Consider the following 16,108-nt stretch of genomic DNA (forward strand, 5'->3'; position numbering starts at 1 on the left):
AATATATATGTTACAAGTTCGGTCTGATGTTGCATGCATGACAATAAATTATGTAAATGTTAATTATAACCTATTGATTTTTAACATGCACATTTTCTTAATCTTATATATTTTAGTTTAGTTTTGTATTCAATGCAAGCTTAAAATGGAATTTAAAAAAAAGATCTATAAATATTTTTACAGACTTTGTATTTTTCTATTCCTCAAAACTCAAGATTAAACCAGACTCTATTTCCTGAGGGAGGCGCGGTCACAGAGGACAGGGAAATATGAATTATGATCCGCCCTCTGGAGACAGAGCCACGGAGGAATCCTGGAGGAGAAAGAAAGAATAACAACACTTTTACTCTGAAACTGGGAACCTTCACTTCTGGAAACAGACATGCGCTGGAAAAGTGAAGTAAAAGTAGAGTGCTGCGTTGTGAACGAGACTGAAAACGGATCTGTGTTGTCCAACGATGAGGTGAGTAATGCCAATTAAACTCAGGCGGCTATATTTCCTATCAGCAGGTCGAGGTGTGAGTCAGTGTGTAGCCTAGACCGTACCGGGGATTAAATATTAGTTGAAATTGCTTTACCAATTAAATCAAAGTGGGCTTCAGTCTGTCCTTAAAGCCGGCCTTCCACACGCTGACAGCTCAGTATTTTCACAATTTGAAGAAATGTCGAAGAAAATTACCCCTCCCTGAATTCTGCAATTAAAAACTCAAGTAGTTAATGAGACCTCTTCACCTTTTGCTTCACCGTTTGTGGCGAACATAGCCTTTTAATTGCTGTTATTAAAAAAATCAATCCGCCTTTCCCTGCTGTTTTTTGTTGTGCCTTTGATTGACACGTGAAATTGGTGTGTTGCGGTGTTTAACCCACAGCCAACGAGCACCGGCTGAATCACAAATGCAGATCTGAAGAACATAATGCACATAGGATAAGCATTAGCTCGAGTGTTGTCTGTTTATGTTCGTAATGACTATCCTTCTCTTTTAAATGTCATTTTGGTAATCGCCGGCGTTGTCATGGTGAAAAGTGAAAGGCATGATATTTATGGGAAGGAGCAGGGGGCATTTCAGGCAGCTGCAGCGGGACAGAGCTGCAGACTTTAACTTCCGTCATGTGTGAGGACTGCAGAGGAGACCAAGAGCTGCTAGGCAAATGCACTGAGGACAGGAGAGACATTATGGTAGGAAATCACTGCATTAGCTGAAACTTGATTTATCCTCAAAAAACAGATCGATTTTTGACGGATACAGTTTTAAATACTCCACATTGTGGGTCAAATATGTTGAATATTTCTGCTCTGCAAGCCTTCTTCAAATGAGCCTTTAAGATGATTTAACTTGTTGCTATTTCTAAATTATAATGTAGTTAATAAGAACAATTATATGATTTAGTAAATTATTATGGATGCTAATTTTATTCCGTAAATATTTGGAAACTTGCAGTATCCTTTGTTTGTATTTCTCTTAGTATAGGTCAATCTATTCTATCTTATTCTGTATAGTTGTATTTTTTTTGTACTGTACATAACTTATTATTGTGGATATGGATATATTTGATGTCAATAGTTATTTAAATTGTATGATATTCTTAACTCACATGCTGCTGTTACAAACAATTTGGGATCACTAAATTATATATCAAATCTTACATCACCTAATCTTATCCATCTAATCCAAATGTAATTATTCTCTACTTTTAAAGATATTGAAACGAGACCAAATGAGTTGAGCCTATTTAAAGTCGAGTCAGTAAAACTAGGATCAGAGAATGGTTATTATAATGATTATTTGGTTTACAGTGATGAGGTTAGTGACAGTAAACGGGTGCTCTGAGTTGTAACATGTTGCGCAGCCCGCTGGAGGCTGGGCTGGGCTGTGCGTCATGTTAAACCGCAGTGTGTTCCCCGCAGGGCGCGCCGGTGGAAGTTTTGGATGAGGACGCGTCGTCGCTGCAGGCCATGGCATCTGCACCTCTGTTAGGGAGAGCTGTGTGCGCGAGCTGCAACGAGGAAATTGTGGATAAATATTTATTAAAGGTAAAAAAAAGAGGAGTTTTTATTTTAACTTTTTGATGCGTTTGGATTTCTGTGTTTTTTAGAACTCATGCGTAAACAAGTGGCACGATTAATTTATGCCAATTTCTCCTGTCCATGCGGTAGGTTAACGACTTGTGCTGGCATGTGCGCTGTCTCTCGTGCAGCGTGTGCCAAACTTCACTTGGCAGCCACACGAGCTGTTACATCAAAGAAAAAGAAGTGTTCTGTAAACTGGATTACTTCAGGTACTGCCATCCACTTTTACTCCTGCTGCTCAAAATCGAAGCTACCGAAACGAAATATATAAATATTAACCACTTAACAATAAGAATACCTATATTGTAGAATGAAGAATATAAGCAACTAAATAATAATAAAACTTGATACTGCACACTACTTTGGACTTGATATTTATTTAACCAATTTTTCTGTACAGTCGGTTAACTTCACAAAAACACTTGACGTACTTAAACTCATCACATTGTTTTAAATTTAAGATAGCTAGTTGGAGCTTAACTTTAGTAATATTTGATCATTTTGTAAACTAATTCGTGACAAATATATAAAAAAGGAGACCAAAGAGTAAATCTGAATCACTTTTTTATTATTTAAAACTAAGTGGGCCTATTTATCTCAGCATTTCACCTATTTATGGCAGTTTTCTGCATTTGTCCAGGCTAAACAATAATTCTGACACCATTTTTTCAATTCTAAAAATCTCTCTAACGTATATTAAGTAAGAAACTAGCAATCACACTTTATATGCAAAAAACACTCGAAAAACGCTTCAGTGTTGACGCCTCAGGCCGCTACAGACAGTATTTGGGTGTCTCACGTGCTCACCGTGACCTCCCCCTGCAGAAGATACGGGACGTGGTGCGCGTGCTGCGGCCGGAATATCCACTCCACAGACTGGGTCCGCCGGGCCAAGGGGAACGTCTACCACCTGGCCTGCTTCGCCTGCTTCTCCTGCAAGAGGCAGCTGTCCACCGGGGAGGAGTTCGCTCTGGTGGAGGAGAAGGTTCTCTGCAGGGTGCACTACGACTGCATGCTGGATAACCTGAAGCGGGCGGTGGAGAAGGGTGAGCCGGCAGTGGGGCAAGGGAGACTCGATCGTTATCTTATTTTGACTTTGAGTCTTTAACATATGCTAGAGGCATAGCATAATTTACAGTCCAAGACGTTACTTTATGTCGTCAGAAAAAGACACATTTTCTCCGCTTGTGCTATTTTATTATTGAAAAAATAATCAGTCATTTTTTTTCCCTACGCCACATAAAAGGATGTTGAATATGCATTTTAAAGATGCAAATACAATGTATGTAACTGAATGAAAAAAAGGCATAATTTTAGAATACAACAACTTCATGTCCAAAGAATACTTATTTAAATGGAAGTGAATCGTTTTTAATGACTGGGTTTTAGAAGTTGCTCTTTTTATTTAACAAGTTTACATTTAGGGCTGTATTATAATTCCATAATTGATCGGTCCATTTTTTCTAAATGCTTTTTTATGCTGAACAGCTTTCAAAGACATTTACTGCACGAGCACATCCCTTGTTAAAGTGTTTCTTGTTTCATGATATTTTGTAAAGAAAAACCTATCTTTGATTAAATCAATTAACCAATTAGTCAACACAATTCTGTTCTTCAGTAAAGACCTGCCCTACTGAAAACACTTGATTTCAAAGAAAGAAATAATTTATATTCTATGATATATTATTTCCAGATGTTATAATATGACATGTGCTCTTGTTGCAGGAAACAGTGTCAACATGGAGGGGGCTGTGCCCACTGAGCAGGAGATTAACCAGCCCAAACCCTCCAAGAGAGCGCGCACCAGCTTCACCGCCGACCAGCTGCAGGTAAGCCTCCATCCTCACTTTTCACACACATAGATAAATAATGATTATGCAATTCTGCTCTGAAATAATAATAATTATTGGCCTAAAAATGAACCCACAGGAAAATGTACATTCTGATAAACTACACATGGTCTTTACTTTCTTTATAATAATACATTATTTTGTTAATTAAAGCATTATGTTGAGTTCAGGAAACTAGAATTCAATGTCTAACCCTCATTTGGAAGCATTTTCAATTCTCATTATTCTGTAGAATTCTATTCCTGTCTCCTAAAACCCTGATTTAGTGACACACCAAATGTGGGTCAAATCTCTACACAGCTCTTAAAAATGCATTTCCTCACACCACAACAAAGCAAATCTGTGTGTGTTATTTAACTGTTTCTCTTTGCCTGTGAACATGCAGGTGATGCAGGGCCAGTTTGCCCAGGACAACAATCCAGACGCACAGACGCTGCAGAAGCTGGCGGAGCAGACGGGTCTCAGCCGGAGAGTCATACAGGTCAGTGAGGAGCGTCGCAGGAGGGGGGGAAAGAAAGCTGGAATTTGCAATATGATCCTACTCCATGGAGAGAAGCAACAAGTCAAACATTCTGCTAGTGAAACATGTTAAAACCTAAATAAACCTGTTTATTCTACCATTAAATCTACTTAATATTACCTGTTGTGTAACATTATATTAAATAGCAGAATAAAGAAAAGGGGAAAAGCCTATAGATTAAGGTTTACCTTCATTTGCCAGGCTTTCTCCAAATTGAATGAGGGGTTTTTTAATATAAAGTTGGTTCAAAAACGATGTTCTGCTGCAAAGTTGAATCCTTAAAAGCACATTTTATTCATAAGATGATCATATGTCAAATATTAATTAACAAAGTATGAAGTATAGCTACACTTGGCATGTTAAATGTAATGGAGAACAAGGTGCTATGTTTAAACCTCTGAAATGTTGTGGAGAAGAACAAAACAGCATAAGAATAAGAATACCGTAAAATTACACTTAGAAACATTCATTGAATTAAATATTCGTAGGTGTTTTCCACTTCTGTCATAAGGTATATCATGTAAGCAAGAATCAGAATGTGGATTATTTTTTATATTTTGTTATTCACGAGAAAGCTCAGCCTGGTTTCCAGTCACACAGCTTCAGACCGATGGCTGTGTGAATTTGAACCAACTTTGATTGCTAATAAAAGTTGATGGAGACATACTGGTTTTACTCACCAGGTGCAGAAGTGACTCCTCCACTGTCTGGGATTTATTGGCAGAGAGATAAAGACCTGCAGTTCACAAGCTAACAGAATTACTCACAGCGTTAATCTTGTGTGTGTTTTGGTTCATGTGTTTTGTGACAACGGTCGATTCTTTGTTGTGTTTATGAAAATCAGTCTCCACCAAAAGTGTTTGTCCCGTTAACTAACAGGTCTGGTTCCAGAACTGCCGAGCCCGCCACAAGAAGCACGTGAGCCCCAACCACAGCTCCAGCACCCCCATGAACTCCCTGCAGTCCAGCCGCCTCTCGCAGCCCACCCCCACCCCAGAGGAGCTGCAGTACACGGCCTACGGAGGCACGGAGGGGTCAATGCTCTCTGCACTACACTCCTTCATAGACAGTGAGCACCAGCCTTTTCATGACGTTAACTCCCTGTACTGTGGTTCACTGCTGACTATAAAGAACTACATGTCAAACTCCTATTTTAACATTTGAAATATTATATTGATCTGCTTTATTGAGGTCTTTATTAAAGTCTTTATCTGTCAACAGGCACTTGAAAAGGTGGCCCATTGTCAACTTCTTTATCCGCATTAGTGATTGAACTTTTGGCAATTTCCTAAAAAGGAGTGAGTGGTTTACATCACCTCTAGCCAAAGAAAAATACAAGTTTAGTTAATTTGTTAATGATTTGATGTTATATTTAAAAATCTACATACAAGATACAAGATGTACATTGAAAATAAATACATTTCAAAGATTTGTTAATTAACTTTGGCATTAGTAAATAGTCAGAATTGTCCAAAATAATATTTGGAAGGATGAATAATAAAGGTCATACATAATTACTACGTACACAGGTCACAGTTACCATCACTGCTCATGAAATGAAACCAGCTGTTATTTAATAGATTTCAACAATCCACTGTTGCTGTTTCTTCAAATATACATTTGTCATTTTTCGTATTTCACGGAAAGTCACAACAACTATTGTGTGCCCGGGAATCAGATCTCAGGATTGACATTTTTTGTAATCTTCAGTCAAACTTTTGACCTTAGACAAAAGAAGCTTAATGATGACGCTCAAGCTTTTACTAATGTCTTAATATTTAGTTCAATATAAGCTTATATTTATAATGACTGCAGTGCTCTCTGTGTGCCCGCAGTACACTCCCCTCCATCAATGTTTCAACCGCTGCTGCCAGCCCACGCCATGACCTCCCTGCCTGTGTCTCACGCCTGAGCTGCTCACGCACGCACACACACACACACACACACACACACACACACACACACACACACACACACACACACACACACACACACACACACACACACACACACACACACACACACACACACACACACACACACACACACACACACACACACACACACACACACACACACACACACTCTGTCACTACCTGCCGTATTCAGATCTCCATGGTAAATATAGTTTAATTTTAAGTGAACCATGAAACTTGTTTCCTTGAACTGCCAGTGAGTTATTACATGTCGACATTCTTTGAAAACACTTTTGTCACGGTGTTAATACGGTTGACTATAATTTATTTGTACTGTATCACGTGGAGATGAAAAGGTTTCTGTGTACCTCCGTGGATTGTGGCATATGATATGACATCATCAAATGATCTGTTTGTGTAGTTGGTGACAGTCTGACCGTGCTACTCTTAAGTGGAAGCCACCCTGACCCAATATGGCAAATCATTATGAAGGTGAACTTGAAATCGTTTGTATAGTTGTGTTTGAATATTGCAATTTAATTTATTGTCTGTGAAGTCTGTTTTGAAAATAAATGTCTACTTTCACAAACCCGGGACTAATTACTAAGAATGTCCAGCGACATCTGACATGTTGCATATTAAGAAATTAGAGGATAGTAAATTCATAGTAGAAAAACTATTTATTGATAAACAGAAACATTTATATTTGAATGCAATATAATCTGTTAAAGAACACATGCAACCTTGACGTTATAAATAAATATAAAACAGAGGCACTTATTCTGTCACAATAAATAAAACAGTTTGGAGTATTGACAGGTTTGAGCACTGCATCTTCAGAGTTTGACTTTTAAGAGTTTGCGGTAAGAAAAGTGACGCACATAATGAGAGGAGCTTCACTTGTGTCTGCTTGTTGACTGTGGTTGACCAAAAGAATCCAATTTTCAGACATGGAGGGGTGGGGGGGGGGGGTGGCATATAAAAGCAGCTTTTACTTCTGTTATCAGATCTTAGGAATCCACCCTCATGGGATTGAAACTAGACCTGAGTTGCATGATGCAAGATCTACAATTCAACGGGATAATAAAAGTTATTCAGTATAAAGAGCAACAAATACTGATGTTATACGGCCCACTGAGCACCACAGGCATCATTCATCTCCTTTCAGATACTGAAGCACAGTTGTTTTGCTTTGACTGAATTGTTACGTTGTACATGTCCCGGCGTGTTCAGCTCAAACGGCGGCACAATGTGTGTAAGCCTGGCGCTGCTGTCACTCTCAGGCACCATGAGGGCAGGCTTCCAGATTTGACTAACACGGTACAAAGACTCATAAACATGAATCTCATCAGAAAGGTCTAAAGGTGAGCTTCAAGTGATACATGAATGTAGAAAAAACTCTCCATAACTTTAAGGTGTGTGAAAGTGCCAAAAGCTGTCACTTGTGTATTTCAGTCATAACCTGGTGACACACAAACCTGCCAATAACTAATTTAACACAAAACATATTCAAACGTGTTATCAAAACAGACTGCATCTTCCACACAACTGGCTTAATAGTGTTACAAACATCATGCAAACTGACCTGACACCAGCATGCTTCTAATGCCAGAGATGTGCTTATACTTCAGAAAGCAACCAATGTTAAATATAAGGCAAGTTTCAAAACAATCTGCCTTAGTTTAACTCACTAATACTATTTGGGGTAAGCTCCAATTTGGACAAACAGAGCACCCATAAGACAAAAGAATTCAACACCGTAAATGAAGTTCATAACTCCAACAACAAGTGTTGGTATTATGTTTTGTTCTATTATCAAGCTGATTCTCTACCTAGATCTCTTTTGATAGAAGCAAAGATTGAAGCTTCTTCCTTCATCAGAGAAGTTGGATTAACTGCAGGGTTATGTTTTAAACTGTTGAAAATGATTAATATTGGTGTGCATTGTAAGTGGCATCAAATCAAGATGACCAAAGCCACCGTTCTCTAAAAAGTATGCCACTTTTTAAAAGAGGGACTTAAAACTAATACGATATGTTGTTGGTGGCGTCCCACAAGATGACCTGTCAAAACATCTTAGAACATGTTTAATGTTCTGCACCCTCGGCTCGTCTGACACATGCTGCCGCTGAGGAAAACACCTCTGACTTTTTTGAAGTTCTGTGACTTCAAAAACAGAATATCCTTCTTCACCTTTCATTCCTACATCCAACTGCTGCTGATATCACTTTGACACGTTCTTCTATGAATGTCAGGAAAGCATCTTAAAATGAAATGAATGTAGCTGCAAGATGCAATCAAACACTTAATGTGGCAATTCTACAAAAAAGGCCATTAAAGTTTGAAGCACTTTGAAATGCTCTGCCATTATGTCCTTGACAGTTAAATATGAAAACAGTGGACACTTAATGGCAAATATGATTCTCAATGTGAGACAATTTGAGGTAAACAAAACATGTGATAACACAATACACAGGTGAGCTAACGTTTGACCATTTCATGGAAAAACTAGTTCAACCAGAAGCACACCAACACCTCAACTACAGCACACACAACACACGTTAATGACTGGCGCCACCAAGTGGCGGAAACTGTCAACTACAAGAGTTATAAGACTGCCTATGTTTGGCACAATCTCAATAAAAAAAGAAATCACTCATTCCAATAGGAACATATGTGAAGTATGATTGTGGCTTTAACAAATACACCTATGTATATATCAGTTAGACCTATAAGATAAAAAATATAAATAGTAACAACAACTTGGCGTTGCTTGCGCACCGTTGAATATAAAAACATCTTTGAACACAAACTGACTTCTGAAGGTAAATATCAGAAACATTAAGCATCATACTTTATGAGCATGTGATGAATCTAATTATTAAAGATGCCACATTTAGTAAATTAGAGTGTACACCTGGAACTTGTGTACGCTTCAATTACATTTGGCGAAGTGTTTATTGCCACATGGGCTTACAAGCTTTGGCGGATGTCCTTGAACTTTTCTCCTTCCCCCACCTTTTGTCTTTTCTCTACTTCTTTTTTTGGCGTCTCCACTTTTTTCGGTGGCTCCACGTTTTTCTTGTTGAGGATTTTCTTCAGGGATTTGCTCATGTAGAAGGGCCGGAGATGAGAGCCGTCGTGCGCCTCCAGATCCCACACTAGGAGGCAGCAGTAGCAACATGTTAAAATCTGCGATGGAAATGGCACTGGACAATACTTTAACCATTTATGTTTATTCAAAAAAATTGATTCACATTTTCGTTGATAAAAAAAATTCTCCTATACAAAAAAACACTGAATAACCTCCAGATAGATGCGTGTATTATACTTAGTATTAAAACAGCAATACATCTGAACCATACCAATAAAAAATTTACCAAAAATGGCTTTGACATCCTTTTATAAACTGTATCGCAAAAAGGTTCCTTGTGTTAGGTCTATAACCACAGAATAAGAGGAACATTTTTTTCTTCACAACTAGGCACATAAACTAGTGGCTGCATTCAAAAGTTTCCTGAAAACTGTCAGGTTTTGTTCGAATACATTTTTTTAAACCAAAAACCATGAATGTCTTTTGAAGTCTTGACCTCCCACAGTCTCCTGGTGGTTTACAGTACATCTAGGAGCTTTATGGAAACTTGGAAATGATGGCAACCTTTTTCTTCAATGGTGTAAAATAACCTGTTTTTCCTAGTGCAGAATTACACACCAGTTTTGGATCTGTGCGTTGTGTTGTGTTAATATAAATACGGTGGAACAAAGCAACCTATAAAATCAATGGTAAACATCCACAGCCAGCAACATAATCATGCTTGACAGAAGAAATAAAACACATGGTTCTTTTCCCATATGTGAAAGTGCATACAAAACATGATTTTACACTAGAAGACCAAAGTGCGACAAGAGGGTGTCCCATAACTCCACCACGGTGTCATGGTGAAGCCTTATGCCATAGTCCATCAGGGGCATCTGTACATCTTAAGGTCCTTATGTTTGTTTGGGGGAAAAAGTTCATATTTGATTTATCTCAGCCTATGCGTTAGTCCTGGGAGTTAACATGTACCCTCTCAGTAAGGCAGAGGTCAGCAGAGAATACAGAGAAGAGAAGAAAGTAGGCGTGGCAGAAAAAAAAGGCAAGTATCTGAGTTGGCTCAAGAGAGGAAGTAAATTGGTCTTCTTTTGTCCGCCGTGCCTTTTCTGAGTGGAACTGAAGTGAAAGCATGTCCTTTCATGTCCAGGCCATCTCCATCCAGTTTTGATGTTTAGCCCTACAGTACTTGCTCTCAAATATCCAGACCCCAACACATACAGAAGATATGGAGAAGTGAGTGAGAGTCAGCAGTTTAGTGAAAATGGCCGCACATCGCTCAAGAGGCAGCGCATGATTTGGCACCCTCCTCTCCTTTGCGCAGGATCTTGTGCAGGCCAGGAGACATGTAGTAGGGCCTTAAGGAAGAACCATCATTCCTCTCCAGGTCTTCACCTGTGACCAGGTCGCAGCACAGTACAGGATGAGGGGCAGGAATAGCAGACAGTGACGGACAGACAGACAGACAGACAGACAGACAGACAGACAGTAAAAGCAAAGCAAAGACTTAGTAGAGAGAAATAATCAAAAAGGTCATGCAGGAATTAAAGCTGAATGAGCAAGAGTCAGTTTCAGTTGAAATTTAGAGACAGTTTTAAAGAGGGAAAGAGTGATTTTCAGCTGCTGACAGGCTACTTGACATTTAACCATTAACCATCATAGCAGTGCTCAGTACATGAACTCATATGTTCAGTACTTAAAAAACAAAGCATACTTACAAAAGCACAGGAACAACGTGTCCACACACATGGCATAGACATTAAAAAATCCATGCGCAATCATGTAGGATCCAAATATCACCGTCTGAAAGAATCAAAAGGTCGTAGTCAGTATGCTACGCTGTCAACAAGTCTGTTGTATGAGGCATTCAAATAACACAAAGAAATTCAAGATAATACAGACCACTGAGTCATAAATATTTTAACAAAACCAATTAACCTGTGCAATAACGCAATCTGAACTAAACGAATAACATTCATTTAAATGCACTTTAACAACTTTCCACAACTGAGGAAATGTTTAAAACTCAGGGAGCATCGATCTATGCCACACATCAGCTCTGATAGAGATCAGTTGTTATTGCTGGTATATGATTCCATATTTAAGTTCCTTACCACAAGGGGGACCCAGTAGTAATTTAGGGATGGCACCTCCTCTTGAATGACTGGTATTTTACGTGTGAAGAAGAAAAATGCAAGAACACCTGGGAAAAAAAACAAGTCAAACCTTAAAGAGTTACTTAAAAAACTGTAGAACCATAAATATGTAAAGGTGTTTTGGACTAATGGTCCAAGACGCTTGCAGCAGCACAAATACCTCTAAAGGGGTTTTGAACTTGGTTAATATGGGAAATATAAAGGTCCTACAAACACACATATTTGTTCTGGAACATTCAGATCACTAAATATAGACAAGGACAAGTTGTATAATATAACTAGGATTCATGTTTGAATTATTATTTCATACATTAAATTGAATTTAAGGCCTTCTTAAATTGAATGTCAGAGATTTACTTCTTTTCTCTGACCGGCAGACGACCTGTGCAACAGTCAATTCAACTTATAATGACGCATACTGAACAGAAATAGAGCATGGCAGATGGAACCGGGGAGGCCTCAATTTATCATCCAGCGAATACTCAGGAGGACATCTCATTTTGTCTGTCACTTCACAGACGGCAGCTGACGTGAAACTCACCGACGCTTCCTGAAATAAGCAGTTTTCCCAAGAACAGCAGAAAGTCTGTCACCTTGTCCAGGACAGCCACCCTGCAGAGGACGCAGACAGAAAAGTGGCAGAGGGACACAGACATGAGCAAAAATACAAGTTAATGACATGCACCCAAAATAAATACATGAGAAGTAGGGTAATTAGGAATAATGTGGAACTGCTAAAAACACGGATCACCTGATAGTTTCACTAACTTACAGACAGTGAATACACACATTATTTATTATATAATCTAAATATATTTTCTTTTTCTTGGTCGGAGATGTTAATGGAGATTGTCTCAACAGCAGTTCATCCCTACAATAGATGTTACACAGAACTACAAGAAAGGCCTTACCGAATAATGTTCCTCATCAAAAGGAAGAAAGCATCCTTGGAAGAGGTGCAGAAGCTCTTTCCGTATATTGCTATCTGTTGGTGAGATAAAGTAATAACACATTGAGCCAGGTTACAGGTGTCATTAGTGTAAAATGGAATGGAATCTTGAAGGTAACCAGTCCAAAGCAGGTGTTTCTTAACTCACCATGATGTATGCATTTCTGTTCATGAACCTGATGAAGTTTTCCAGGCACCAGAAGCAGCATTTGAGACAGCAGAGCAGGAATCGAGCACATGCGTTTTGAGAACCTGGGAACACATGATGCATCATCAACACCCCATTTGACATAGACATCAATTATTTTAGAAAGATTAGAGTTATAAGAGAGACAGCTTACCTTTCAGTTTAGTATGCACATACTCGAGAACAATCCGGATCATCTGCACCACAGCGAGGATCAGAGAACCGAAGGCAAGAGAACCTGTGTGGTAACTAAGACACCAGCAACTATTTTAAAAGACATTTCCATTAACATCTCAGTAGATTCAATAGATGCTTTTATTACAAGTTACATGACTGATTTAGTTTAATAACACAAGCAGGTAAATCTTAATTTACATGTACAAAAGTGACCTGTCGCCACCGCTCCTTACCGAATGGCTCGGCTGAAAGAGGAGTAGAGGGGGCATGCTGGGATGTCGTTTGGCTTCTTCAGGGCCCAGTAGTAGGATGCGAAGGCCCCCGCCAGGGTGCACTGTCCCAGGGCGATGGTGAAGTTGACCAGCCAGAGGAACATGAACAGGTTACAGAGGTGGAGGACCAGGATGTAGCGGTGGTACACAGTTTCCCCACCGTAGAAGGCAAACATGCATTGGGCCCCGGGGCACACTTTGGTAATATTGGTCTCACTGAAGGTCTGAAAAGAAGCAACACAATGCAAACGTAATGTTTCAGTTGCATCCAATTCATAAAAAGGCAAACTACACAAACACACTTTCTTATCTCCTCCGTTTTGCATGCTACTGAATAATCAGTTAATGTATCTCCGAGGTACGCCTGCCTCTTAAAGCTTGTGTGAGCACATAAATCATAAATATCTTTAAACTCTCACAATATCTCACACACAGCAAGCTGGCACTATGATGAATAACATTTGTCAAATAAAATGGTTCATAGCCGTCACTGACTAATGTGAACTCTATTTACATTAGAGCCTTAGAGATCGATTCTTCAAGCTCACTGGCAGCTATCAGATTTCACTTGTAGGCAATTATAAGAAGCTATTACATTTGCTCTGATTGATTACAGTCCGACCGAGGAATATTTGACAGCGATAGAAGTGGCAGAGATATTACACATTAACAGAAATAAAGTATCAGTTATATCACAGTTTTCCAGTAAATGGACTCAGGTTAGAGAGTGTGGGACTCACCTTTGGACTACAGGTGAGGTTGGCATACATGCATTTATCGTCAGCAGGTGTGACCTTGTAGACGGCATTACCAGAGGATGCTAAGAAGCTGAGGGCAAACTAGTTAAGGCCAACACGAATGGAATATTCCTCGTTTCAGTTCTATACATTTTACATACAACAATCCATCTTGAGCATCCACACTTTACAACGATCTATGTCTAATGACACAAGAAGTCTGCATTTTACTCTTCCTTTTAAAAACACAAGGCGGAATAAACACCATTTTCTAGAACTGCATCATCTATAGCAGTGCATGATCTGTTTAGTGACGTGTTTTTATGTAAGATCTTGTGGATAATTAACTTTTTTCTACATTATCATTAGTGCAGACTGCACACAGAAGTCTCAGGGGAAACCGTTTACCAGATCACCAGCGGTTTAGAAGGATACACTGCTGTGACGGCCCAGTAAGCGATGCAGATGGCCAGGAGGAGAAAGGTGATGATGGGGTAAAAGAGAGTGGACATGACGTAGCTGATGGCCCTAGTAGTCAGAAGGATCAAACATATTTGTGTGAAAAAACTGTCAAAAGCACTTTTGAATTTTGAAGGACACGGCCGAGGCTTTGTTCATACTTACTTGCTTCCCTCCTTCATTAACGCAATAGCGATGCGCAGCCTCCCCCTCAGAAATATCAGTATGATCAAAATAATGGCCTCAATCACAGAAAGCGAGATCACTACAAAACAAATGATATGTTATATTATTAGCCAAAGCACATGCCACGTTTGACAGCAGACACGCTGCCCTGTGTTAAGTACAGACAGAGGCGATGAAGAGGACAAGTCATCGTTGCTGTGGGACAAACACAGAGCAGAGCTGAAAGCAACCATATATTAGAGAGCTGTAATTCAGCTCCCTAAAAGTCACTGCTACTCTGTCTATAGCTGATATACATGGTTAAAGGTTGAGTATAACACACCTTTGGATCATATCCAGCACTGTTATGTAAACCTCTCTTAATATCTTGATCAAGGTAGCAACCCCAATGACCACCAGGGGGCAATAACTCACTCTCTATGACACACAAAGAAGTAGATGACTGGATGTTTTTAAGATATAAGCCACAAAACATTAGTAACAATCTTTCATAATTCCTACCCACTGCTGCAGATTCAGACACCTGTTTCAACTAATGTTTTACAGTCCCCCTAGAAGGTTTCAGTTTCCCAAAAATATTAAATGATATGACCAATCGGAGTATCAGGCGGTAAGTAGTTTCCCAGCCCCTGCAGAGAACATGTTGAAGTGTTCTTTGATAAGATACTTTACCTAAAATGCTCCTGTAGGCACATTCTGTATATGGTATAGTGTATGCATGTCACTTTGGATATAAGCAGCAGCTATATGATATTTAATGTAATGTAGAAGCACTGCGGCTCTAAGTTTCTCAGAGTTCAACGTTTTTACGTAAATGTGCGGAGCTGGGAGACAACATACTGAAGACGAGCCACGTTTGGCTGAGCTGAAGGTAAATGCTGAAGTCTGTTTGGAAGCCGATGTCAGAGATAGTGACATTAGCACCTGGCTTCCTGGTCAGATTGCTGTACTCCCAGTAGCAGTGCCAGATACCTGAGAGACACACAGAAAAAGAATGAAAGGCAGCAGCAGATGAAAAATGAAAAATATCTAAATCTGCCACAGTTTGCCATGACAACAGAAGTGAGAAAGTAGAATGTAAACATGTGGGCAACAGTTCCAACATATGATCTACGTACGAGGTAGCAAAAGGTGGTGAGAGGTTACTGTCTCAGTTCATTACTCACCAAAGCCGACCACAGTGATGACACTAATGATGATGAGCCACAAGAGCACACCAGCAGTGTAGCGCAGCAGCAGGATGAAGACCAGGCTAACCACCATGGTTATCACCAGACCTCTGAAACAACACAAACAGTTTGTATAAGGCAATATTTGACCAGTAAATACATTTATTTGGACTTTAATATAAACTGCGATCTATGTTATGTAAATAGGAATTCTTCAAGTGCTATTTTTTGGAGGTTGGAGTTTCCGTGTATAGTTACAGGATAAAATTGTTAATAATTGATGTATTTAGCTCATCATTTATTTCACAGATGGATTCACAAACCCTCAAAAGGATCCCATAATCCACAAAGAGAAGTCAAACATGGAAATC

At 39.3% G+C, this 16,108-nt stretch overlaps 2 protein-coding genes across 10 annotated transcripts in view; one reads left to right on the forward strand and one right to left on the reverse strand.

Moving 5' to 3' along the window:
* The first annotated feature begins 273 nt into the window (after positions 1 to 273).
* LOC134869951 (LIM/homeobox protein Lhx8) lies at positions 274 to 6,422 on the forward strand. Of its 6 annotated transcripts, none has more exons than XM_063891927.1 (8): positions 274 to 463; positions 1,907 to 2,032; positions 2,156 to 2,277; positions 2,894 to 3,114; positions 3,794 to 3,897; positions 4,304 to 4,399; positions 5,318 to 5,507; positions 6,274 to 6,422. In XM_063891927.1, exons 1-8 carry the CDS (start codon positions 383 to 385, stop codon positions 6,348 to 6,350), a joined length of 1,017 nt encoding a protein of 338 aa, XP_063747997.1. In that variant the 5' UTR covers positions 274 to 382; the 3' UTR covers positions 6,351 to 6,422. The 6 variants fall into 6 exon arrangements, with proteins under 6 accessions (XP_063747997.1, XP_063747992.1, XP_063747993.1 ...); XM_063891924.1 differs by adding an exon at positions 1,025 to 1,177 and having other exon boundaries at positions 330 to 463; positions 5,318 to 6,387; XM_063891925.1 differs by adding an exon at positions 1,056 to 1,177 and having other exon boundaries at positions 384 to 463; positions 5,318 to 6,387.
* A 593-nt stretch (positions 6,423 to 7,015) lies between these two features.
* The window catches only part of slc44a5b (solute carrier family 44 member 5b), a 30,141-nt gene continuing 21,048 nt past the window's right edge, over positions 7,016 to 16,108 (reverse strand). For 2 of the 4 annotated variants that reach the window (XM_063891601.1, XM_063891600.1), the window contains 13 exons: positions 15,735 to 15,847; positions 15,409 to 15,540; positions 14,548 to 14,647; positions 14,359 to 14,451; positions 13,927 to 14,014; positions 13,148 to 13,410; positions 12,892 to 12,986; positions 12,699 to 12,802; positions 12,513 to 12,586; positions 12,143 to 12,213; positions 11,560 to 11,648; positions 11,164 to 11,248; positions 7,016 to 9,515 (listed from right to left, as the gene is read on the reverse strand). In XM_063891601.1, coding sequence (XP_063747671.1) covers positions 9,328 to 9,515; positions 11,164 to 11,248; positions 11,560 to 11,648; positions 12,143 to 12,213; positions 12,513 to 12,586; positions 12,699 to 12,802; positions 12,892 to 12,986; positions 13,148 to 13,410; positions 13,927 to 14,014; positions 14,359 to 14,451; positions 14,548 to 14,647; positions 15,409 to 15,540; positions 15,735 to 15,847 — 1,495 coding nt within the window. In that variant the 3' untranslated portion in view covers positions 7,016 to 9,327. The other 2 variants (XM_063891603.1, XM_063891602.1) reach the window with 1 other exon arrangement.

This window comes from Eleginops maclovinus, chromosome 9, assembly GCF_036324505.1.
Source record: "Eleginops maclovinus isolate JMC-PN-2008 ecotype Puerto Natales chromosome 9, JC_Emac_rtc_rv5, whole genome shotgun sequence".
Classification (NCBI taxonomy): domain Eukaryota; kingdom Metazoa; phylum Chordata; class Actinopteri; order Perciformes; family Eleginopidae; genus Eleginops; species Eleginops maclovinus.